Source organism: Suricata suricatta, chromosome 4 (genome assembly GCF_006229205.1).
Source record: "Suricata suricatta isolate VVHF042 chromosome 4, meerkat_22Aug2017_6uvM2_HiC, whole genome shotgun sequence".
NCBI classification, from domain to species: Eukaryota; Metazoa; Chordata; class Mammalia; order Carnivora; family Herpestidae; genus Suricata; species Suricata suricatta.
The window spans coordinates 126,038,221-126,063,208 of record NC_043703.1 but is presented as its reverse complement, the minus strand read 5'-3'; the positions used below and the strand labels follow the sequence as shown (position 1 = coordinate 126,063,208).

Below are 24,988 nucleotides of genomic sequence, written 5' to 3'. Positions count from 1 at the left end.
GAAAGCTCCAGACTAGGGTGGAAGGTCATGGCTTCTGGTTCTTCCTCTGCCTCCATTTCATCCCGGGCAAGTTGCTTTTCCTTGTCGAGGCCTTAGTTCTTTCTCTTGTACGATGGTATGATGGCTGGAATATCAAGGGGGCTAGATAGCCAAATAGGAGGAGAACAGTCACCCAAAGCGGCCCCACCCTGGAGGGCAGGATCTGGGTGGAAAAGAGCAAGGATGGGTACGCCTGGACTCGAGTTCATGAGGCGAGGCAGGGCTGTGGCTATCCTGACCCACCCTTACCCCTGGGCTCCATGGGCCCTGTGGCTTCTGACTCTGACCTGCTGGATTCTTCCATCCCAGACAAATTCTGACCAAGTTCATTTGTTGATTTTGTGCAAAGCAGCACTGAAAAATCCCCTCCCCTGCATAGCACCCCCAGCCTTCCCTCGGTGGAGCTGTTGCCTATATAGACAGCATGTGACCCGCGATAATTTGTAAAGGAGAGAGTGAGGGCTGCACCAAATCTGTGGCTCTGACATTGTTAGGGTGGAGAAGCACTTTATGTCTCCCATGGAAGGCCTAGTTAGGGCCTTCCAAGAAAAAAAGCACAGGTTGAGATTTTTATCTACTTTCAGAGTGTTTCAGCCCCCTGCCTCCTTCCCCAACAGAACCACAACTTAATCCCTGGACTGTGTTGGTAACGTCCCAAGGTCTGAGGCTTCCGGCCTGAGAGCCAGCACAGGGAAGGAACTACGGAACCTGATGCTTAAGTGGGGGCTGAGCTATCTCCTTTCTGTGCTCTGCCTCTACCGAGCCCAGTAAAGCTCCCTGCCACCCCTGCAGGCCAGCTAAGCACCCAGACGGGAGGAAAAAATACAGACGAAAGATTAGTTCAGGTCTGGTCAAGACAGTGCTGTGTGAGTTGAGGCATCCTGTTGAGAGCAGTGGGGAGTTCCCTGCCCAGTTTCCTGCCTAGTGGCCAGCTGTCATCCCCACCTCTATGATGGGCCCCAGTTCCAGGGGGTTAGATTACGAGAGGCCTGCAAGGCCTGGACAGTGGTCTTCAATGGGTCTACTGGAGGGAGTACAGAGGACTGGAGAGCAGTGTCTCGGTTGCCCCCTGCTGCCCAGCTAAGGATACTGCAGCCTGGAGGAAGGGAGCCACAGAGCTACCAGCTTCCCAGAAGCACACACAGGAAAAACACGTGGATGTCTCACAGCAACCTGCAGGCAGCTCGGCCACCTGGCCCACTGGCCAGTCTCTGGGTCTGTAAGTGCGGGATGGATACCTATGCCCTCAGCAGGTGTTTGGCCAAGGCAGAGCAGCCTTCCCTCCTGGAGCCCAGGACCGGTGCCTTCCCTGAGCTGGAGTACCTGGCTCTAACCAGACTTGTCCTGGAGGGAAACACTCTGGGCCCTGGGCCTAGGACAAGTCTTTTATTCAAAAACTGCCAGAATGTGAATTTCCTCCTTCATCCAGGCCAGAAAACAATCCCTGGTGGGAACCGCGCACCTTCACGGGGTGGGGTTTGTGCACCCTGTGGGGGTGCCCAGCTGGTGGGCAGTGGGGAATGAAAGCAATGGAGACACCCAGCTGAAAGCTTTCGTACCCTCAACAGCGGAACTGAAGCATGGGGAGACCCGGGTGGGCTAAATGCAAGGCCAGAAACCCCCAGGGGCCCCGGAGCAACCGGCGGAGGAGGGAAAGGAAGGCCTCTTGCTCTGGTTCATGCTGCCCCCTATTGGCTGCTGCCACTGTTACTCCCTTCAAATGCTAGCCACAGGGTCCTGTCCTGTGGGCATGTGAGGCCTGAAAGCCTGCTGCCCCTGGGGTCAGAATTCTGGAGCTTCCGTGCGGGCGTATCTTTAGATGTGTGGATATGCAGAACGGTCAGGGAGGGCTTTCCCGCCTCATAATCCATTCACTCACTGGGATTACCTGGAAACTAGCTCTAAACTAGCCCAATTCCAATTGTGGCAAGTTCATTGCTCTGACACAGGTCTGCAGGGAGTGGCACGAGTCTAACTACCCCTAATGTCACACGTGGCCGAGGTCCATGGCTTCCCCAAGCAGGCGCAGCCAGCGCACACTCCGCATAATGTGGCCTGTGCCCTTCCCACAGGCCCTGTGGCTCAGCAGTTAGGTCTCGCTGTTGGCGTCTGGTTGGTCAGATCAGCCGGTGCCTGTGGATGAATGGAGTGGCAGGTCACACACGCCTGTGAAGGTGAGATCCTTGGAGTGAGGGGCTTGAGGCCCATAGCACTTCTGTGTTCCCAATAAGGCCTGTCCCTTTGACACTCCAGCCAGGTAGATTTCCAGGGTTTTGAGCAGCCGCCTCGGGCTTTTCTTGGCCAATGCTTCCAAGTCTGGAACAGAGGAATGAAAAAAGGCTTGAGGGCACTTTGCACTGCACACCAGTCCAGGCCTAGCACCTCTGGGGGGCACCGCCAGCCCAGACCCTGTGGAGAGAAGGGTGAAAGAGTCCAAGGTGGAGAGTTCTCCAGAGAGGGGAGGCTGACGGACCAGGTAAGCCACAGGAACTACACATTCTACCTTGGCCAGGACAGTCTTGACTTTGAATGGTCAGTCCAACAGTTGGGCCCAGCTTTTGGTTCAGTAAATAGGATCTGAAGTCAGAAGGGGAGGAGAGGTGGAGAGAAAGGATGACCAGCAGGCTCCAGAGGGTGGGCTGATGGAGACTTTGGGAAGCTGGAGTTTGAGAAAGTGTGAACAGGGCGATGGGGGAGGGAACTGTAACTCAAACCAGTCTAGCAACTATCCTGGGGTCCCTGAAGCTGGGGACCCTAGGAGTTCAGAGCTCCCCAAGAAGAAATAGCACACCTTTGAGGACAAAGCCAGAGTCTGTGATGGTCTTCTGCTGAGTCCTCCACACGTGTGCGAGGCGGAGGAAGGTGGCGGCATAGAAGCTGTTCACCACTGGGATCACTTTCTGCTGCCGGTTACACTCCCTACAGCACAAGGAGGGTGACCTGCTCTGCAGCAGCCAAGCTGACAGCCAGGTGCCTCCCGCCCTCTATTCCCCCAGGGAGCCATTGGGACTGGACTCTGCTGAGGCTCCAGGAGAGGGGAGGGCTGGGAGAATGGGGCAGGGGTGGGAGGGAACAGCGCTCTGCTGGGTTGCCCTCCTCAGCCAGCTGGGGGTGACCGGTGGGGGGACTCACCTGGAGAGACATTCCTCCCTTAAGGCCTGGATTGCGATGCGGGTGATATTCACGGACATCAGACAGAAGGGGAATTGCTGGAATGGAGCGGGCACAGGGTCAGGGGCAGCCGGCTCTTTCCATGTTAGTTTCCACTGTTGCACATACCCAAGGACACCCCCTGAGAGGCACACACAGGTCAGTACACTCCTTAGTTGGGAACAAGAGCCAAAGTCTCTTTATCCTATCTGCTTCCCCTAAGAAGAAAAAGCCATTACATTACGATGCAGAACTGTGTGCTGCCTAGTATGGTAGCAGGTAGCCACATAGAACCACTTAAATTAGTTAAAAATTAGGGGTGCCTGGGTGGCTAAGTCGGTTAAGTGTCCAACTTTAGCTCAAGTCTTGATCTCAGTTTGTGAGTTCCAGCCCCGCAGTGGGCTCTGTACCCTCTCTCTCTCTACCCCTCCCCGACTTGTGTTCTCTCTCTCAAAATAAGTAAATAAACTAAAAAAGTATATAAATTAGTTAAAAACTAAACAAAATTAAGAAGTCAACTCCTTGGAACATCTGGGTAGCTAAGCCGGTTAAGTGTTCGACTTTGACTTAGATCATGATCTCACGGTTCATGAGTTTGAGCCCCGTATTTGGCTCTCTGCTGTCAGCACAGAGCCTGCTTCAGATCCTCTATCTCACTCTCTCTCTCTGCTCCTCCCCTGCTGGTTCTCTCTTTTTCAAATTAAATAAATAAACTTAAAAAAAATTAAACTCTTTAGTTGAAAATAACTGAACTCTTGGGACGCCTGGGTGGCTCAATCTGTGAAGCGTGTCACTCTTGATCTTGGAATAGGTCATGATCTCACGGTTGTGAGATGAAGTCCTAAGTGGGGCTCTGTGCTGACAGTGGGAGCCTGCTTAGAATTCTCTCTCTCCCTCTCTGCCCCTCCCCTATTCCCTATTCTCTCTCTCTCTCTCTCTCTCTTCCTCTCAAATAAGTAAACTCAAAATGTTTTTGAAAAACAAAACAAAACGGAAGTCCTTAGTCCTATTCACTATACATAGAGCACTCAATAGGACCTGTGCTTGGTAGCTACTGTATTGAGCGGTGCCAATATAGAACATTCCCTTCACTGCAGAAAGTTCTGACAGCACTGAACTGTAGAGGGTCTTCTAGCTCTGCAAAGATTTTTCTCAGGGCCTTCCATGACATCTGGGTTCCAGACCTTGGCCTGGCTGCCTGCTGGCTGTGTGTCCTTAGGAAGGCCACCAGAACCCTAGGAGACTTAGCTTTCTGCTTCTTAAAACCAAAAAGGAAATGTTTGGGTACTGCACAGGGAAGAGTTAACACACCAGGCCCGAAACTGCTGTCCTTGGGAAACCCTGCCTGCAAGGGTGGCATTTGGCTGGCACCTGGGAACTTGGATTTGGGGAGGGTTTCCACCGTTCCCTCAGGATGACTCATGTGCCCAATTGTTTGGACAAACAATGTGGTTTATGCTGAAAATCTGCTTTTTCTCTGTGACTCTGCAATTTTGTTGTGTGCTACACAGAGGGTGCGTGCACGACTGCCCCCCATAAAACCTTGGGTACTGAATCTCTAGGGAGCTGCCCCGGCTGACAACATTTCCTATGCCGCATGATTCGAGCCTGGAGGAATCAGTGTGTCCCATAGGGTTCTACCAGGAGAAGGAAGCTCATGCCCAGTTTCCTGTGGATTTGTCCCAGACACTCCTTCCCTGTGCTGACTTTGCTTCCACTAGACTAAATCAGGGCTGCGAGTGTGACTGCAGACCACGTCCTGGGAGTCCCCCTAGTGAATCATAGAACCTGGAGGGTCCTGGGGACCTTGACACAGGGGCCATGCTGGGTGGAATCGAGTCACTGGTCATTACAAAAAAGTTATGAGCTAGGTTTTATTACCTACGGTTCATGTTTTCTATTATCTAGTCCACAACATGCTCACAGAGTTACTGTTACAAGCAATTAGACCACATATGCAAAATACTAAGCATAGCCTAGGAGCTGCTAACAAATGTTCATAATTATCCTCATCTCAATGTGAGTGGCTGAGGTCAGCAACAACGCATTTATACCTTCGTGTATTGCCTTTTTCATTACCATATATACTTGTATAGGATTGCCCCCTCCTTTGACTTAAAAAATATTTTTTAAGTGTTTATTTACCTTTGAGAAGAGACAGAGCACGAGCAGGGGAGGGATAGAGAGAGAGGGAGACACAGAATACAAAGCAGGCTCCAGACTCCAAGATGTCAGCACAGAGCTTGATGCAGGGCTCGAACGTGAGATCATGACAAATCTCTCAAGATTTGTGACATCAAGCCCCGTGTCAGACTCTGGAGGGAGCCTGCTTAGGATTCACTCCCTCTCTCTCTGCCTCTGCCCCACTTCTGCTCTCTCTCAAAATAAGTGAATGAACATTTAAAAAATAAAATAAAAATTTTATGGCAAACTGAACCCCCCAACCTTGCTCTTTCTTTTCCATTTCAGTTGATGGCCACTCTACCTTTCCAGTTGCTCAGACTAAAAACCTCTTTTTCTCATACCCATAATCAATCCATCAGAAAAATATGCTGGCTCTTCTTCCTTTCTTCCTCCCTCCCTCTTTCTTTTTTTCTTTCTTTCTCTTTCTCTCTTGCTGCTCCTCTGCATGGAATGCTCTCCCCCAGATACCAACAGGGCCAACATCGTCTCTTCCTTCAAAGTCTTAAGTCCCACTCTCTCATGAGAGCTACCCTGAGCACCCTAACCTGGCCCTACTTGTTCTTTCTCCTTACTACTCATCACCTTTGGGCATACTCGGTCATTCATTTATGTGTTAGTATCTTCTGTGCTAGAAGGCTCTTTGCTTTGTTCACGGATGCATCCCAAGCACTAAGCACAATAACTAGCATAGGGAATGCTTAAGAAAAATTGGTTTAGTGGGGGTCCCTCGGGGGCTCAATCAGAGAAGCATCTCTTGATTTGGGCTCGGGTCATGATCTCACACTTCTTGAGTGTGAGCCCCAAGTCAGGCTCTGCAGTGGCAGCACGGAGCCTGCTTAAGATTCTCTCTCTCCCTCCCCCTCTGCCTCTCTCCTGCTCTCTCTCTCAAAATAAATAAATATGTAACTTAAACTTGTTTTGTTTAGTGGATGAATTACAGGTCCCATGCATCTGGCATAGATGAATGGCAGGAAACAGGTCAAACTGTTTTTTCTAAAACGGTGGGATGGGGCACCTGGATGGCACCCGGAGCGTGTGACTCCTATCTTAGAGTTGTGAATTTGAGCCCCACATTGGGTGCAGAGATTATTTTAAAGTAAAATCTTTAAAAACAATAAAACAAACCAAAACAATGTGGTGGAACTACCACCTTTTACTACTTGGGAAAACCATGAAACCCAACCCCAAAGAAGGCTGGGACAGACCGAGGGCAACAGAAGCCACTTCTGGCCTGTCAGTAAGACCATGTGTCACTTGACCCTCACAGGCAAAGCCCCTCCTCTGGGGCACATAAAGCCTAACTCTGCTCCTTCAGGGTCAGGAGAGCCCACTAATACTGCTGAAGGGATTTCCTCAGGGAGGGCAGTGAGTTGACATGTTAATATCACAGCTGTGCCTCGTGCTTTTGTATACTATCTTATTTAATTTTCCCAACTATCCAGCTGAAGTGTCTGTGATTTCCATTCTATGGATGAGAACAACCAAGGCTCTGAGGAGTTGAAACACTTGCTTGAGACCCAGGCTAACAAGCAGTGAAGCTCAGATCCCAGCACAGGTCAGGCTGGCGGGGGAAGCCTGGTCCTGGTTTGGCCCCCATCATCCTGAGAGCCCCAGCCACTAGAGACAGCCCCCCATGAAGCTCTCCTGATTTCAGGAGCACTGAGCACCCAGACCCTGGCTCCACAGCCCTTTCTTCTGGCTCCTGAGCAAAGCCCCACCTGGATATGGTGACGAGACAGGCGGAAAATCTCCTGGGCCATCAGCAAAGTCTTTGAGTCCATCACCAGGTAGAGCAGGTGCAGGAGGGCAAGGAAGCCTGCTCCTCTCAGGTCTGTGGCCGGATTCGCTCCTGTAACAGAGATGAGGACATGGAGGGTGACGGCGAGCAATGCCAAATGAGGTCCCCCCTCCCATGGGCTTCAAGGACTTGACTACCTTTGCTGTAGGCCACGTGCGGAGTCTAGACATCCGCCCCTGCCTGACTGTAACAAGTGCCCCTTAGTTTCTCCAAGGTACTGTCAGCAAACTGGGGAGCTGGGACTGCGCCCCCGTACCCTTGCAATATCAATGAAGTCTACATTGTAGATGATGTAGAAGTCTACAGGGACTCCTGTAATGAGTCATTAAATTGGTACCTGTGCCCCTCTTAGCCAGTGGCACTGGCAGGACCAAACGGCGTGCCTGGGTGGCTCAGTCAATTGTCTGACTCTTGGTTTCGGCTCTGGTTATGATTTCACAGTTCTGTGAGTGAGTTTGAGCCCCATGTAGGGTTCTGCACTGCTAGCAAGGAGCCTGCTTGGGATTCTCTCTTCTTTCTCTCTTTCTCTCTCTCTTCCCTCCCCTGCTCATGCTCTCTGTCTCTCTCAAAATAAATACAGAAAAAAAGAGTACATTTATCTTGATGAGCACTAACATACGGAATTGTGGAAATACTGTATTATATACCTGAAACTAATTTATCACCAGCCGGCGTACTTTAGAAAATGGCTAAAAGAAGTTCTTGAAAATGAAAGGAAATGATAAAAGGAGAAATCTCAGAATATCAAAAAAGAAAAACAGAGCAATGGAAAGAATAAACATATGGGTAAATGTTTTTAAAATTGTTTGGGACATCTGGGTGGATCAGTGGGTTAAGCAGCTGACTTTGGCTCAGGTCATGATCTCACAGTTCATGGGTTCGAGCCCTGTATCGGGCTCTGTACTGACAGCTCAGAGCCTGGAGCCTGCTTCAGATTCCATGTCTTCTTCTCTCTCTGTCCCTCCCCCACTCCTCCTCTGTCACTGTCTCTCAAAATTAAATAAACATTAAAAATTTTTTTAAAAATTAAAAAAGATAAAATTGTTTGATGGTTGAAACAAAAATTGTAACACTGACATGATTCTCACTGCATATGGAGGAAAATTTTAAGATAATTATATTGTAGATGACGGAGGATAAAGGAATTTAAACATGTTGTTAATGCCAATTGACCAATTTATTACGGGTACATAAAATTTCCTATTTATTTATTTATTTATGTTTACTTATTGATTTTCAGAGAGAGAGAGAGAGAGAGAGAGAGAGAGCATGCGTACACACAAGTAGGGAAGGGGCAGAAACAGGGAGAGAGAATCCCAAGGGCTCGAACCCATGAACTATGAGATCATGACCTGATCTGAAATCAAGAGCAGGGATGTTTAAACAACTGAGCCACCCAGGTGTCCCTAAAATTTCCTTTTTAAATGAAGACATTTTCCTATTCCATATAAATGTAACTTGATATGATTCTGAAAAAAAGAGCTGTATAATCTAAAAACAGCTGAAATCATTTTGTTTCACTCAAAAATTAATATAAAGCAAATTTTCATCTGCAGTAAAAGGAAAGAGGAAAAAGAAAACACTAGATTATAAACCCTATCACCCTGATGCTTTCTGTCTCACTTAGAGTAAATGTTTGACAGTGGCCTACAAGGCCACAAGTGATCTTTTTGCTTCCGCCACACTCCTTGCGGTTTCTCAAGCATAGTGAACATGCTCACCTCAGGGCCCTTGCATTTCCTGTACCCTCTTCCTGGAATGCTTCCCTCCAGATATCTGGCCTCAGAGCATTGGCATGATAGGAAGAGGACTGTCTGGGCTCTGACTCTAGTGGTGGAATCAGGGGTCAAGGAAAAGACAAACCATTCCTGTCTCTTACCCTGAAAGCCCAGATCTTCCCAGTGGGCTCCGTAGAGGGCACAGTCAAACTTGGAGCCAGTCAGCTTCTTATAGATGGTCTGGAGGACTCGCCCATGCATTGGGTCTTGGTTATCCAGGCCACCTACCCCAAAACAATGCCCCTTCCCCATCAGATTGCTGGCCTCTGCAGGGATGACTGAGGGCTTCTCAGAAAATGGTTTGCACGAGATAGACCTGGACTGTGCTCAGGTCACTGTGTTCTCCCACATTCTCATCCCACAGCTCCCGCTCACCCCCACAACGTGGTGCAGTAAAGACCTCTGGCTTAGCCTCAACAACAGGTGGGCAAACAGTGCTCTCTGCCGGACCACAGATGGAGCCCTTGCACTCACACTGAGCAATGGTCAGGACCAAGTCCCTTTCTTCCCGGAGGCCCTGGTGGAGCTTCGGAGGCCCGAAGAGGCAGTGCCGGAGGGCGGCGAGCCCAGTCCTCCGGATGGTTGGCTGGATTTTTTTCTGGGGAGAAAATTGCAGGCAATGGGCAAAGGGCTGAGTTCACTTGCCTTTTTTTTTTTTTTTTTTTAATTTTAGGGCAAGTGAGGGATAGCATGAGCAGGGGAGAGGGGCAGACGGAAAGAGAGAATCACAGGCAGGATCCATGCTCAGTGCAGAGCCCGATTCGGGGCTCAATCCCACAACTCTGGGATCATGACCTGAGCTGAAATGGAGAGATGGACACTCAACCAACAGAGCCCCTCAGGTGCCCCTCTGAGTTCACCTGCTTAACAAACTGGCCTTCAGGATCAGCACAGGGACAGTTGTTGCAGAAAGAAGTAGCTCTGCCACTAACTGGCTGGTCTGTGAGCCAGTGAAAGGGGGCAGGAGCTGTGAAATGCCTGCTCAACCTCTGTAGACAGGCTCTCTGGCCCCCAGAAGTTTTGCAAATAGAAAAGAGATGTCCCCCAATACAGGCATTATTAGCCCATTGTCTGCGTTTGCTCCTCCGGGCTTCTCCAGAGCTACCTATTTCACTGACTGCCAAGGAGGCTACAGATGGCTGGTGCGGGGGGGCCCCGCTTTGCTCTGACACAAGCCAGGCCAGGTTTCCCGGCAGGGCTGCTTTACCTTTTGTCGGTCTGTCTCTTTCTGGAAAGGACATAAAGTATAAAGTGTTGCAGGTCGTCTCAACTTCCAGGGTGAGGGAGCCAGTAGAGAGGGGCGTTTGGTGGGGACTTTTTTGGAGCTGGACGCCTGAGGGGTGGCTGGAGCATTCTGTCCATACCACCACCAGCACCTCCTTCAGAAGGTCATGCTGGCTCATGGCTCCAGGGCCACCGCAGCAGGTCTTAAGAGTGCGGATTTGGGGAGCTTGTGGCTCTCTGGGTCCTAAAATCCAACCTGACTCTTGTCTTTGCAGCTTCTCTTAAAGTTACTCATAGTCCCTCCAGTTGCCCCAGAAAGCCCACGAGTTTTTATTTACCTCAATGTTTCTTCTTTTTCCAACCTCATATATTTTTAAAATTCTCAAATTACTTCTGGTTCCCAGGAAGGAGAAGTAATTCCCAGGGAAGAGAATATTTTCCTGCAATGGCCAAGAATTTCTCCGCGTTCTAGACAGGATGCCTTGCTTCCCTAAGGAACTATCTAGCATTTGGTTCCAGAGGAAGAACAAGGAGCCATTACACAGACTTCTGTATGACAGGGCCACAAGCACTCTGGGGGCATGGTCCCAAAAAGGTCACTGGGGTCCTCGATGAAGCATGGGTCCTTAGCTACCCCTGATGCTGTGCTCTAAGATTTCTTAGGTGAGGTAGGGTCCTCAACTGGAAGCTTCTATCTTGCTTGCCCAGTGTGGGAAAGAATCCTGGCCCCTAGGAAGAAGGTCCTTTTCCTGAGACCCCAAACCTCCTTACTTCGTACCTTGAAGGAAGAGAGGTCCACAGTCTGGAAGTGCTGCAGGGCCTCACTGAAGGAGATTAGCTGCCCCGGCTGGTCTGAGCTGGCCTGACCTGTAGCAAAAAGGAAGACAGTCCAGGATTGATAATGGTAGTCATTCTGTCAGCGAGCATTTACCTACGGCCCTCTGGTTGTCACCTCTAAGCCAAGTGCTGGCCTTCAGTTGCCAACGTCAGATACCTACAGCTAAAACCAATCCTCCTTCAAGGGGCTGCCATCACCTGCTGGGCCAGCTCCCTTTTTAGACCCGCTGTTCAGAGCCTTGCTAGGCCGACCTCTGCGGTTGAGTAGGGACAGATCTGCCCTGCAGGGGGATCCTTAAATTCCACTCATCTATGAGGAGGCAAGTCACTGCCTGGAGTAGGTGCCCCTGTCTGTTTAGGGGCCTTTCCTAACTGCGACTTTGCCCTTCTCACACCCTGTATATGAACGACCCCTTCTCCGTCCTTTGAACCATCCACAGGGAGTTAACTTGTCAGTTAGCAGATACAGGTGACAGACACAGTCCATTGTAATGACTTTTCAGGAGCTCCAGGAGAGCTCAAGCCAGGTATGCGTTCCAGTTCTACCCTCTGAACCTGTCAGAAAAGGAAATGAGACCATTTTGCCCAGCCCTCAGAGCCCTCCAGCAGATGGCTTCTCCAGAGACTTCCTTGTACAGTGAACAACCTTAGTCAGGGCCCCTGGCTGCCGGCCTCCATCCTTCTGCCCGGCCTCACCACCCTGCAGACACTGACCCAAGTCAAGGTCCTCCCTACCTTCTCTCAGGTCTGAGTAGATGGGAGCCCTTTCCCTGTGGCATTCTGCCCATTTCCTCCAGAGGGAGAATGTCATCATCTCTGGATTTGGAAAGATACTTTATTCTATGTCCAGGAGCTAAAATGAGAATTGTCTCCTAATCTCAGGGTCACAAAAATGTTAGGCACACATGTGGATGGCACCCTTACTAGTGGTGGGGTTGTGCAGGGACAGTGCCATCCCTGAGGTTACCTGTCTCTGTCTGGATGGTGTCCACAGCTTCCCATTCTTCTTGGGCTCTGAGCACCTCCACACTCACAGCTGTAATAGAGAGAAGAAAAGACCCTCTGAGATGTAGGTGTGTCCAGATTGCTGCTGCAGCCCTGGCCGTGGCTGCCTGCCTTGGGTCTTGCTGCCTTCAGATACGCTCTCCCCACGGTTGCCTGAGTGAACGTTCGAAAAGGCAGATATGATGTCAGCCCCTGCTCAAAACCCTCAAGGGATTCTCCATAATCCTCAAGATAAAAATCTATACTCTTCAGCACAACATCTAAATACTTTCACAATCTGGGTCTTTCTTGCATCTCTAGCTGTGCCGTTGGGCACATAGAGTCCCTCCACGCCTCCCACCTGCAGTGCCTCTGCACAGACCTCCCCCACTTCGGACAGTCAGTACCCCAGATAACTGTGACACCAGCCCTCACCCACATGCCTTCTTTGACCTCATGAAGTCTGGACTGGGAGCCACTCTTCTATAGGTTCCTAATACCCAGGGCTCATCAGAGCTGTAACGGGCTCTCCCACAACACCAGGAGCTACCTGGCGACAGGGTTCTCTAGAACCTAGCTCAGTGCCTGACCCGAGGCAGGCGTTCAATAGATGCTTGCGGAATGATTGAAAGAAGCAAGAGCCGTTCCCTATGGCCTCCATGCAGCCTCGATAGGCTTTTCTCCAAACCACAACTGTCACTCTCTGGCCCAGACTGCTGGTGGCATGCCCTGCTGCAGATGTTTCCCCATTTGTGAGAGAAGAAATGGACAGATAATGGAGCAAACGGAGACTTGAGTCCAAGACCCCAAATCACGGCCCCTCCAGCTTCCATCTCCAGTGGTAAAAGTGAGGGGGCAGACCTCTCGGCCATGCAGTCTTGACCGAGAGTAGCACAGGACAATAAACGGTTTTGAAAGCATACTTGTAAATAAAATAAAATGAATAAAATGCTACCGGAAACTCAAACCGGTAACAGATGTCGAGGAAAAAAAAGCTGCTGGGAAGCCACGGAGGGCTGTTGCTGAGAGCACACTCCTGAGGCCGCAGGCCGGCGAGCCCTTCATCCCCCCTGCTCCCGGCAGTGCTCCCACGGGTGAGGCACTAACCATGTGCTTTGTTCCTGCACTGCCATGAGGGCTTCTCAGGGCAGGACGTGGCCCTAAGAGCAGTACTCGGTGTGTGTCAGCTAGAGTTACTGACCGTTCTGGGTTCAGGTCTGGGGGACGGTGGGCAGTGGCAGCAGGGGACATGGGTCTGGATTTCTAGGATATTCAATCTTGCCAGCCCTGCTCTGGGGTGCACTGGGACCCCGAGCCTCAAGGCCTCCAAGCTAGATAACTTTGCCAGGATACAGAGTGCCTGACCTTGGGTGGTGAAGAAAATGAAACTTCCTTCTAGCACGCTGCGAGATGAAAAGGAGGGAGAAAGCAGCTGAACAAAGAGGAGAGCAGAGCGGCAGCAGGGACCACTCAGGATGGCGCCGACGAGGGTCTCGTCCCCCCTCACCCTCACCAATGCCCAGCTTCATGGACTCTTCACCCCACAGGCCCTCATACCAAGCAACTTGGTCAACTTCTCACCCCAAACACCCTCACCTACAAGGAACCTGACAGAAGCTTGTGAGTCAGGAGGAGAAGCAAGGTGTGCAAATCTGCTGAGATCGCAGGTAAGTCAACAGAAGTATACGGGCCCAGGCAGCAGCTGCACTCTGGTGCCTAAACACTGGGGACAAATGTCCAAGGCATGCAAGAGCACCCCATCCCCTGCCTCTTGGAGCCAGGGACACTTCCTCCGTCCAAAGATGATCCTGATGTAAATACCAGGGCCCCCCTGACTAACAGAAAAAAGTGGAGGCAAAACACAAACAAACCTTCAGGAGAGTAAATGTTCTTGATCTTTCTTCCTCTTTCAACTGCCTCCTTTATTTGGGCTCTCTTTCACTTACACAGGAAACAGCACTGCTGAGTTAGTAAGCTTGTTTAGCTCTATCTATCTATCTATCTTTTAAAGATTTTATTTTTTCAATGTTTGTTTATGTATTTAAAGAAGTTCCTGTCTTTTTAAGTTTATTTATTTTTTAAAATTTATTTTTAGAGAGAGAGAGAGCGTGCGCATGAGCAAGCAGGGGAGGGGCACTAAGAGGAGGAGGCAAAATCTCAAGAAGGCTCCGCACTCAGTGCAGAGCCCAACACGGACTCGAACTCACAGATCGTGAGATCATGACCTGACCTGAAATCAAGAGTCAGACACTTAACTAACTGAGTCCCCCAGGTGCCCCCCAAATTTTATTTTTTTAAAAGTAATCTCTACACCCCACGTGAAGCTCAAACTCATGACCTCAAGATCAAGAGTCCTACGCTCTACAATTGAGCCAGCCAAAAGCCTCATGAACCTATCAATTTAAATGAGCTGAGAGTAATCTGGAAGAAAGTTGTAATCATTCAATACAATTAAAAATATCTGGCATATAAATGCTAATTATACTGAAATATAAAATATTTTGGCATTTAAAGCAAAATGTCTAATAAATGTTAGGTTTGTCATCATACAGCGAAGATAAACTTTTTTAAAAATATTTTTTACTGTTTACTTATTTTAGAGAGAGAGTGAGCATGAGCTAGGGAGGGGCAGAGAGAGAGAGGAGACACAGAATCGAAAACAGGCTCCAGGATCCGAGCTGTCAGCACAGAACCTGACCTGGGGCTCAAACTCACGAATCATGAGATCATAACCTGAGCTGAAGTTGGATGCTTAACTGACTGAGCCCCTCAGGTGCCCCAAAATTCTTTTTATTTTTTACATGTTTATTTATTTTTAAGAGAGAGTACAAGCGGAGCAGGTGCAGAAAGAGGGGGACAGAAGGTCTGAAGCAGGCTCAAACTCATGAACCATGAGATCAAGACTTGAGCTGAAGTCAGATGCTCAACTGACTGAGCCACCCAGATGCCCTGATAAAATCCTATTAGAAGAAACTTCATAGATCTCCAAATAATTTTTCTACATTAGAATATTTTTAGCAAGCCCTGTATGTTTGGAGATTATATTTTCAGTTTGTGGAATTTAAAGATGACAATACAAATCAGTGAACACTTACTAAGATTTATATAGTCTGTGTGCTAAGTACTGTACCTTACATAGTTCAGTTATTCCTTACACAATTCCTGTCACACAGCCAGCTTATAGGTGAAGCCAGTAAAGGTCAGAAGGTTAAGAAACATCGCTCTAGATCTGACAGCTGGTGGGCGAGACCGGCAGCACTTAACCCAGAGTTATGGGACTCCAGAACTGGTATTTCTCAACTGATGAGTAGGCATTTCCGTATCATAAATCAGCAAGTGAAGTGAGCTTTAAATACAGCATATGAGAGAATCACATAAAGTAGATAAAATAGGCCTTTTTCTCAGGCCTTTCACATGCACCAAATCATTTCATTGTCACCATGTCGCTCTGAGGATAATGGAGGCATTGACAGCCCCGCTGTAGACACAAAGATGATACGATTTGCCCAAAAGGACACACTAAGCCACTAGCAGAGCAACATTAGGACTCAAGCGTTTTGACTCCTAATCCAGTGTTGATTCTAATTTTCCTTGAAAAATGATAAATCTATAAAATTCTATAGGACAAGTAGTGAAAGAAGTACAAATGATGAAAAGTAGACATGGGGAGCTCTGAACGTGGATCCCACCCAGGCTCCAAGGGCCCTGAAGGGGACCTTACCACCTGGCTCCCATCCAATCGCTTCAGCTGTCAGGGCCCGGAGGATGCCATTGTTCTTCAACTCTGAGATCTGTAGGGGCAGCTGACCTTTAGTGTGGGGGTAAGTCCACACCACTCCGTCCACACAACCATCCCCCACCCTTGGAACCGGACATCAGAAGCATCAGTTGATTGAAGCCAATCTTAAAAGAGAAGCACACAGAAAACTCCAACTCTGATGTACAAGTTGGGTGATATGCAGGCAAGCATACGCTCTCCTTGAATAGTAAACAAAAGTTCACACCACTCAACTGAGACTGTGGTGTGCCTTTGGTATTCCCACTGCACTTTAGTCTGCTTCACTAGAGCAACTATTTTGCTGGCTAAAAGCTGTTTTGCAAGTTTGTGCCCCACACCTCCGCTCCCAAGTGTGAGCTCCTGGAGGCAAGGTTTGTGCTGTCCTGTGTCCCTGGTGCCTGGCACCACAGACGGGCATGCAACAGAAGCATGTATGGGCAGGAGGTCCTGGGCATGGGTGATACGTACAGGAGTCCCTCTGAAAGCCTGAAGAACACTGCTGTCTTTGTCATATGGTGGAGGACACCCAGTACACACACTCTCAACCTGTAAGACAAAGCAGGGTCAGCCTCTTGGGCACATATCAGTCCTCCGAAGTTGACACCTTAAATGTCACACTTCTTCCCAATACCACACCCATGAAAATAGCTGAACTCCTGAGAACACTCTGTAAGGAACACTGTAAGGGAAACTTGCTTAATCTAGTCTTAAGAAAAACTGCAAAAAGCTTAATTAATGCTATCTCAGATTTCCTGGCTCCGTGGAACGTCTTAGGGCTCTGAGTAAGTAAAGTTCAGTGAGGCAGTTCCCTTACCTTTGGCCATTCTGCTCAGCTAAACCTTGCCTCATCAGAGCTTAAAAACAAAACAAAACAAAACAAAACAAAACAAAAACCACTACTTGACCATCTTTTGCCATTCAGATAACCAAGACAGGGCTAATTTTCCTAATGTTGGAAATCAAATCCTACAAATTAGTCAGGAAAAGAAACCCAAACTTGTAGAAAAATGGGCATGGATGTGGGCAGCTCACAGAAAAGGAAACACAAATAGTTCTGAAACATACAAAAAAATGCTCAATCGCACTCATAAGAGAAAGGTCGGGGGGCGCCTGGGTGGCTCAGTCAGTTATGTATCTGACTCTTGATTTTGGCTCAGGTCATGATCTGATGGTTAGTGAGCAGAAGTTGCTTAGAAGTCTCTCTCTCACTCTCTCTCTGCCCCTCCCCTGCCTGTTCTCTCATTCTCTCAAAATAAATAAACATAAAAAAATAAGAGAAATGTCAAATAAAACTACTCTGAGATTGGAGTGCCTGGGTTAAGCATCTGACTTTAGCTCAAGTCATGATTTTGCAGTTCATGAGTTTGAGCCCTGTGTTGGGCTCTGTGCTGACAGCTCAGAGCCTAGAGCCTGCTTCAGATTCTGTCTCTCTCTCTCTGTCTCTCTGTCCCTCCCCACTTGCGCTCCATCTCTCTTTCTCAAAAATAAACATTATAACAAAAAAAATTTAAAAATCCACTCTGAGATGGATATTTTTTACTTACCATATTAGCAAATATCAAAAAGTGTGCTAACACACTGTGTTGGCTAGCAAACCAAGTGTTAGGACACTCTGAAGGGTAAACAGTTCCCACGCTACAGTTTGACAATGCCTGACAAAATCAGATATACTTTGTACATTTTGGGTCTGCACCTGCATGCTAGGAATCTACCCAACAGATATACTCGTCTGTGTGCAAAATGACATGCTTACAGCACGTTTCACGGTAGCACTGTTGGTAATAGCAAAAGGCTAGAAAACCCCCGAAACCTCACTGGAGGACTAACTAAACACATGAAAGCATATTAACTCAATGAGATCCAATATAGCCATAAAAAAGAAGAAGAAAGTATTTTGTGGACAATATGGAACAATCCACCTGATCGATCTAGTGGGAAAAGCAAAGGGCAGAGTATATACATTATTTTACCATGTGTATTTTCAGAAACTACACAAATACATTTGATTGGCTCTGCTGAGACTATGTCCAGAATTACACCCAAGGAAGCAGTGACATGGCCTCCAGTGACATGGGTGGCTGGGGCACAAGAGTAGAGTAGAAGGCAGTTTTTTTTTTTTTACTATAGATACATCCTCTGTACTTTTTGGAGTCTGAACCATGGGAATGCACTATTTTCTCTAAAATAAATAAAAGAAACCAATTAAAAGAAAATAACTAGTAAAAAAAAAAAACAGTGCTTATGTCAAGGTCCCAGAATTCCAGCTTATTCTGTTACTCTAATCCCTCCCACATACTTTTGCCAACTACTCTTCCTTAAACAGAGCTTTGGTTTCTTTATGACCAGGACAGGACACAAGAATGGATGCCAACACACACTGCAGCTGAACAAACTCCTCCGTCACTGGTCTCATGATGCCCCCTCACTAATTTTTTTTACAATGTTTATTTATTTAAAAAAATGTAAATCTTTACTTATTTTTGAGGGGGAGGGAGAACAGAGAGAGATGGAGACACAGAATCCAAAGCAGGCTCCAGGCTCTGAGCTGTCAGCACATAGCCCTATGTAGGGCTTGAACTCACGGATTATGAGATCATGACCTGAGCCGAAATCAAGAGTCAGTTGCTCAGCCAACTGAGCCACCCAGGTGCCCTGATGCCTTCTCACTATTATTGCCACTTCAGTCCTGTGAACACACTTGTTGTGGTTCCTCTCACCTCCAATCTTGGGTCCTGTGGTTTTCCTCCGGAATACACCCCTACCACCACCTTTTCTGTGGCCTCTGGTCCCTTTATGATCAGCTGTGTCTCCTCAAGGTGGCCCATCTTACCCACTGGGGCTACATTACAAGGGTCTCTCGCCTTCTCTCAGCACTGCAGCCAGCACAAGCTCCCTGCAAAAGGCCCACATGATGAGAAAACAGCTCTTCTGAGTTGCTTCCTCAGGGTTGACAGTATCGCAAACCTGTTCACAGCCAGAGTCTGGACATTTAGACAGGGACCTGGGCTTAGGATATTTGTGACGAGTGCCTGCTTTGCTTTTTCTGGGGCATCTTTTAAAATAATTACTTAGAGTCGAGCCCAAGAAAAGTCAATGACCTTCACCTTATGAGTAAAGGGATGCTTGTTTGTGATCTGGGACTGAGGAGCACCCTTACCTTGGCTCACTGCCCTCTCTGCACACTCACCCCTGCCTCGTTTCTGGGGTAAGTAGTAAGTCTTGTGACTCCACTTCTCTTTTGTGAGTATGCTGAAATTGTACCTAGAGGGTTTTTTGTTTTGTTTTGTCTTGTTTTGTTTTAAATGTTTATTTCTGAGAGAGAGAGTGCAAGGGGGGAGGGGCAGACAGAGAGAAGGGGACAAAAGGATCTGAAGCAGGCTCACTGCTGTCAGCACAATCACAAACCACCGTAAGATGGTGACCTGATCTGAAGTCAGACATTCAATTGACTGAACTACCCAGGTGCCCGATACTTAGAATTTTTACTTCCCCCAACACAGTCTATCTTTAAATCATACTCTGCTGCTTTGAGCGAAGGAATCTTTTCTTATAATTTTTTCCTATTTCTGACACCCATTAAGATAGTATTAGACACAACAGAAATATGTGATGATTCACTACGCTGAACAACTCCCTGTAGGGGTCTGTGTACTCAGGATTCATTTCATCCTTCCTTTCCCTCTCCAGTTCAGTCCCTCCCAGTGGCCAAAGACTTCTCTCTGTAGTACAGTGAAGAAAACCTTCCTGAGATCCCAAAGCAAAGGCTTTGTCCCAGAGGCCAATAAATCCCACAGGGTCCAAGTAAGACCATTTCTGGACAAGGTAGGGAGAAAGGTAAGGGAGGCAGGCTCAGCTCCCAGGCTCACAAGTCATCACCCTGGACTCACAGTCCCGAGGATAATCAAGCCAAAGCATGTGTTTGGCAAAGGGTCAATAAAGTAAGCAAACTGATGAATCACACATACCTTGTGGGATTCCTCATTGAAATTCTTCTCTCATCCAAACAAATCCAAAACAAAATCCCACAACCCACTTAGAACATAAGCTACTAGCAAAGGCAAGTGACCCAGAGGTGAATAAATAGAAGCTTCGCCTAACAGAACAAAGAGCATCATAATGAGGCTTTTCCTATAACATCTCTAAAGTTCGTGATATATCCTCTGTGTTATCACTATTAACAATATATCCCCAACCAACACCTTCTTTCCTAAATAGAAGTGCTTGCTTACCTGTCCGTCTCTTAATTCTTTCTCATGGAAAGAGCAAGAGTTTTCATTCATGACTCAAAGTCATTCATTAATGAGCTTTATCCTTGGGCTCAGAAAGGAGTTTAATAAATATTAGAAGTATGGGGAAAGCCAGAGACCCAACTGTTCTGCCTTTGCCTTCCTTCTTGGCAGTCATTCAGACTAAGAGTAGGAAAACAGTCCCTATGTGCCATCACCAGGGTGTGGGAGGTTTCTGGGAGTTTTGAAAGAAGTCCCTGAGGTCTCTGAAGTCTCAGCCCTGTTAAAAAATAAAAAAATAAAAAAGAAAGCCAGTTTCATCATTCAGTAAAGCCTTTGTAAGGTAAAATTGACTTTAAAAATCTTTCAGCAATAAACATTCTGAATAAATCAGCTGCTTTGGTCAAATGCCTAACTCTTACTATCCACACCAAGGGTGAAAAGAAGGGGATGCTGTAGGAGTCTGAGGTTCGGATTCTCAAGGGTCCAGAAGGCAGAAGCAGCACTGGTAAATGCTGGGGACAGCTCTAATAATGAAGTTACTGGGACTTGGGGGCACCTGGTGAGTGAAGTCCTTAGGCTTTGCTTAAGTCTCAGACACATGTTGGGTCTGGGGGCTTATAATACTAGGCCTGGTTCCTATGATGATAGAAAATCAAAAGCAACACATTGCCTAGCCTTCCTCAGTGAACACCAATATGGTACAGGTCGTAGCTGCTTAGCCAGTGGGGCTAACTCTAAGGCAGTGACTCTATGAGCCCACCTTGGGAAGGGGGCTTGCAGGCCCACAACTTACCCTGGAAGAACCAGACATCATGGATGCCAGTTACAACAATCTGGATCATAAGTGGGCAGAGAGCCCACACACCACTGACAATCACGTTTCACAGACCTGGGTAACTTCGGAAGGAGGGTGGCCTCTCTTTGAAGTCAGCTCCCCACTGTGGGAACATGATTCAGATTCCTTAAGAACTGGCTGCCCGTAACATACTAGAATCTTTGCCGAGTGGTAGGATGGGCTGATTCCTAGCATCAAGAATGTGAATATCTCCTATTAGGCTGGACATTTGGGTCACTGTAATTTAGCGGGGAGGACAGTGTTTGGTGGTCACGGTACCTCTGGAACTAGCTCTCTCTCGTTGTATCCTTTGCGGCCTCAATATCTGGTTCCCTTTCCTTTTCCTTCTCCTTGACCTCCATGACACCATATAACAAAACACTCACACATCAGCCAGTCCTGGGAAGGTGACAGGCAGGTATGCTAAGAGTGATATCAAGAAGCCTCTTCTGTGTGTGTGAAATAAATCAAGCAGCGTAGAAGCATGACCAGCTTTACACACCTGCTAGTGCCTCAGGTCTGGCTGGAGCTCTGGGGGCTTCAACCCGGACAAGTTACTACCTGTATCAGAGATAGAAAAGAGCAAAAATTCTGTCAAATAAGCAAGTAATGGAAGTTACAGAACCACTCCCATCAACCTTAGGCAAGTTCTTTATAGTTGGGCCCAAGGAAATGGCCTTGTGTCCTTTTCAAATTAAGGCTTTATGGCACACCCACTTTAGGCAAGGAACTATACAGTAAGGAGATGATTTTCAAACTTCCTGCTGAGCTTTAACTCTCTGAATAGGTATTAACAGAAACTGGGTCCATACTTTAAATATAAATGACCATGTAGATCTGACAGTACTTTGATCATCACGCTTGCCGTTGGCAGCAACCGGACCCTCAGTACCCCACGGAAGGAGCGTAGGTGCTGTGGGGACCTAGCCAAAGCCATGGGGGCGCCTCCAGGCCCCCGCCGCAGGCAACGCCATCCAGGGGGGTGCCGCGGTCGCGGAAGGAACGATTGGCCCTCGCGGGGGGAGGGGGGAGGCACAGGGCTGGGTGCTCGCCGGCGGTGATTCGCGATCTCAGTAGATCTCACTCCATCAAGGAACCTCGGCAGACTGGGGCTTTGTGGATTCCAGACGGAAACCTCCTCGTCACCTGATGCTGAGAACAGCTAAGCAACTTGCCTCGGGTCATTTGGCGAGCCCTCGGCAGAGCGCGGACCACAACCCAGGCTTCCTGGGTCCCGGGCGGGGGTCTCTCTCGGGCCTGCAGCTCCCAGCTCGTCTAGGTCCGGGACGACCATCTCCACTCCACACCTCCTCGGCAGAGTCGGGGGGTCGCAGGCCGCGGCCCAGGGCTCCCGGGCCTTCCAGTCTCAGTCAGCTCCCCGCCGTCCCTTCCCGCGCGTGCGCACGGCGTCGCGGCTCAGCCTCCGAGCCTGGAGCGCCCCTCCTCCCAGCAGCCTAGAAAACTCCATGCTGCGGGAGTATGAGCTGCCCGGAGGGCCAGTGCGCGTCGGACTCTTGGCTCCAGGCCAGAAAGGTCCTGGCTGATCAAAGGTCGATGCCGCCTCCGCACCCGGCCCGGGAAGGACAAAAACGCGCTGCGGAGGCACGGCGGCACAGACTGGGCACCGTGACTGCGGACTCCGACATTGGGCCCCGCCGGCGCCGTGTGGCTTTCGCTGCTGCTGCTGCTGCTGGTCTTGCCGCTGCTGGCGGTCCTCTGCAAAGGGCACCTGCTGCCGTTCGCAGGCAGCTCCCCGAACCCCTTCTCCAAGGACGCCAGGCGGCCCCCCGCACCGCTGGTGACTGACAAGGAGGCCAGGAAAAAGGTTCTCAAGCAAGGTCAGCGAGAAGGGACCTTAGGTTCCAAGGCTGCACTTGAGCTGCCTCGCAGGTTTGCGTTCCGATTCCAACAGGGCAAGACGCTGCCCACCTGGGCCTCAGTTTCCCCATATGTAAAGTGCTGAGAGGGCTTCCTTGAACGTGGAGCCGCCCCGCTTTAGTGTCCGCTACCAGTGAGAGCCTTTGCCCAGGAAGCCTCCCCCGCCTCCCCTCCATAGTGGCCCCACGGGCGGCGGGGTCCAGCCCTCGTCATGCCAAGGTCATGGTGATGAAGTTTTGAGGTGATGGTGGGCTGGTACTGAGCCTGGGGCCAAGAAAAAATTCTTGAGGACATCTTTGGTGCAAAAAGGTGATTTTATTAAGGCCTGGGGACAGGACCCATGGACAGGAAGAGCTGTGCTGGGGTTGTGACAGCTCATTATATACCGTCAGGTTGGGGGTGGTGGTTAGTCAGGGATAGAGAAGTCTCTAAGGTATTTTGGAAGCAAGGTTTCTAGGACCTTGAGGGGCTAGCTATTGCTAGGGAAATGTGACTTATTACCATTTAATAAAACCTCAGTCATGCGACCCTTTAGATGTATATAGGGGGCCATAAGCTTGGAGTATGATTGCCAGCATGTATCTTGGGGCTGTTGAGATAAAGCAAGTTGACTTACGGGATCCTTGAAGTTGGGATAATATTAAGCCAAGATTCTCTTTTGCCCCTTGCAAAGTGCCATCATCGAGGCAGCTGAGCTCTGAGAGGGAGGTCTCTGCCAGTTTGAAGAACTTGTCAATGGGCTCTAGGCAGTAAGGGAATTTAATTTTTCATATGCCTTAGTTTCCCACATCACCATGGCAAGCACTTAAACCCTTTTCCTTTGTTCTTGGGGAGCCAAGAGTGTCCAAGGAATATCACACAAATCCCTCCTGGGGCGGGGTTGGGGGTGCTTGCTTGTGCTTTGCCCCTCAGTCTGCCTCGTGCTCCCTCACCAAATGGCATAGCCAGGAACAGGTCCATGACCCCCATGCAGGATAGACAAGAGACCTTTCCCCTACTTGGTTATAGGACCTTAACTTTTCTCCTTACCCTTCCCCATGGTTCAAGGGCATGGAGGGGCTGCACATCTCTTCCAACCCACGTGGGAAATTGTATTTTGCCCACCAAGAAATTCGAATGGATATGCCTTGTCCCAACTCTTATGGTTGGTTCTAAAACTTTGGGAGAGGCTCAGCAGGGGGTGCCTCAGTCTGAGAGCTGCTCTTTGGCCACCCAGAGTATCTCCACTATCATCTTTAGAATATACATTGGGGGGTACCTGGGTGGCCCAGAGGGTTGAGGGTCTGAGTTCGGCCCAGGTCATGATCTTGCAGTTCGTGGGTTCGAGCCCCGCATCAGGCTCTGTGCTGACAGCTCAGAGCCTAGAGCCTGCTTCAGATTCTGTGTCTCCCTCTCTCTTTCTCTGCCCCTCCCCTGCTCACACTGTCTTTCTCAGAAATAAATAAAAAAAAGAATAATAAAAAAAGAATATACTTTGGGGTTCCTTATAAGGAAGAGTTGTGCTGCTTTAAGGAAAAAAATTAGATCTCCTCTTTGATTTCCAAGGTCTCTCCCACTTATAAATTTTAGAATTCTGTGTGACACGTCTTGTGACTCAGATGGAGACAATACTGTTTTAAGTGGAAGGACTCTTAGTCTGAACTTCTGAGATCAGGGTTTTAGCTTGGATTCTGTCACTGATTTACTGCATAGCCGTTATTAGCATGTCACTCCACTTCTCTTGGGTTGGTCTAAAAATGAGATGACTGGGGGCGCCTGGGTGGCTCAGTCGGTTAAGCCTCCGGCTTCGGCTCAGGTCAGATCTCACGTTCGTGGGTTCGAGCCCCGCATCGGGCTCTGTGCTGACAGCTAGCTCAGAGCCTGGAGCCTGCTTCCAGTTCTGTGTCTCCTTCTCTCTCTGCCCCTCCCCCTCTCATGCTCTGTCTCTCTCAGTATCAAAAATAAAGAAAACAAAAAAAAATTTTTTTTTAATTAAAAATAAAAAAAAATAAACATGAGATGACTGGGGCACCTGGGTGGTTCAGTTGGTTAAGCGTCCAGCTGTGGCTCAGGTCATAACCTCATGGTTCATGGGTTCAAGCCCCCGTCTGGCTGTGTGCTGACAGCTAGCTCAGAGCCTGGAGCCTGTTTCGGATTCTGTGTCTCCCTCTCTCTCTGACTCTCCCCTGCTCGTGCTATCTCTGTCTATCAAAAATAAATAAAAAACAGAAAAAAAAAATTTTTTTTAATGAGATGACTAATGTTTTGCAACCAGGTTGTGTGATCTATTAGTGG

General features: G+C 48.7%; 2 protein-coding genes across 4 annotated transcripts in view; one reads left to right on the top strand and one right to left on the bottom strand.

Annotated features, from left to right (window-relative positions):
- Positions 1-529: 529 nt before the first annotated feature.
- On the bottom strand, positions 530-21,399 carry ELMOD3 (ELMO domain containing 3). 3 transcript variants are annotated; one of them, XM_029937704.1, is made up of 13 exons: positions 21,339-21,399; positions 20,002-20,278; positions 18,490-18,665; positions 16,241-16,318; positions 15,716-15,785; positions 11,978-12,046; positions 10,952-11,040; positions 9,424-9,547; positions 9,051-9,173; positions 7,092-7,222; positions 3,172-3,248; positions 2,831-2,958; positions 530-2,355 (listed from the first exon to the last, which is right to left on the bottom strand). In XM_029937704.1, the coding sequence occupies exons 3-13, from the start codon at positions 18,595-18,597 to the stop codon at positions 2,162-2,164; spliced, it is 1,191 nt and encodes a 396-aa protein (XP_029793564.1). In that variant the 5' UTR covers positions 18,598-18,665; positions 20,002-20,278; positions 21,339-21,399; the 3' UTR covers positions 530-2,161. The 3 variants fall into 3 exon arrangements, with proteins under 3 accessions (XP_029793564.1, XP_029793565.1, XP_029793566.1); XM_029937705.1 differs by lacking the exon at positions 21,339-21,399 and adding an exon at positions 21,223-21,325; XM_029937706.1 differs by lacking the exon at positions 18,490-18,665.
- Positions 20,814-24,988, top strand: part of RETSAT (retinol saturase) — a 15,488-nt gene continuing 11,313 nt past the window's right edge. The window contains 3 exon segments of the mRNA XM_029938529.1: positions 20,814-20,845; positions 22,155-22,335; positions 22,467-22,674. Coding sequence (XP_029794389.1) covers positions 20,814-20,845; positions 22,155-22,335; positions 22,467-22,674 — 421 coding nt within the window.

Excerpts from the sequence above, each read along its gene's own strand:
- ELMOD3 (XM_029937704.1), bottom strand. The coding sequence starts at position 18,597 with ATGGGCCACCTTGAGGAGACACAGCTGATCATAAAGGGACCAGAGGCC. Across the intron at positions 9,548-10,951 it reads TGGACCTCTCTTCCTTCAAG|AAAAAAATCCAGCCAACCAT; the intron begins GTACGAAGTAAG and ends TTTTCTCCCCAG. Across the intron at positions 7,223-9,050 it reads GGAAGATCTGGGCTTTCAGG|GAGCGAATCCGGCCACAGAC; the intron begins GTAAGAGACAGG and ends TCTCTGTTACAG.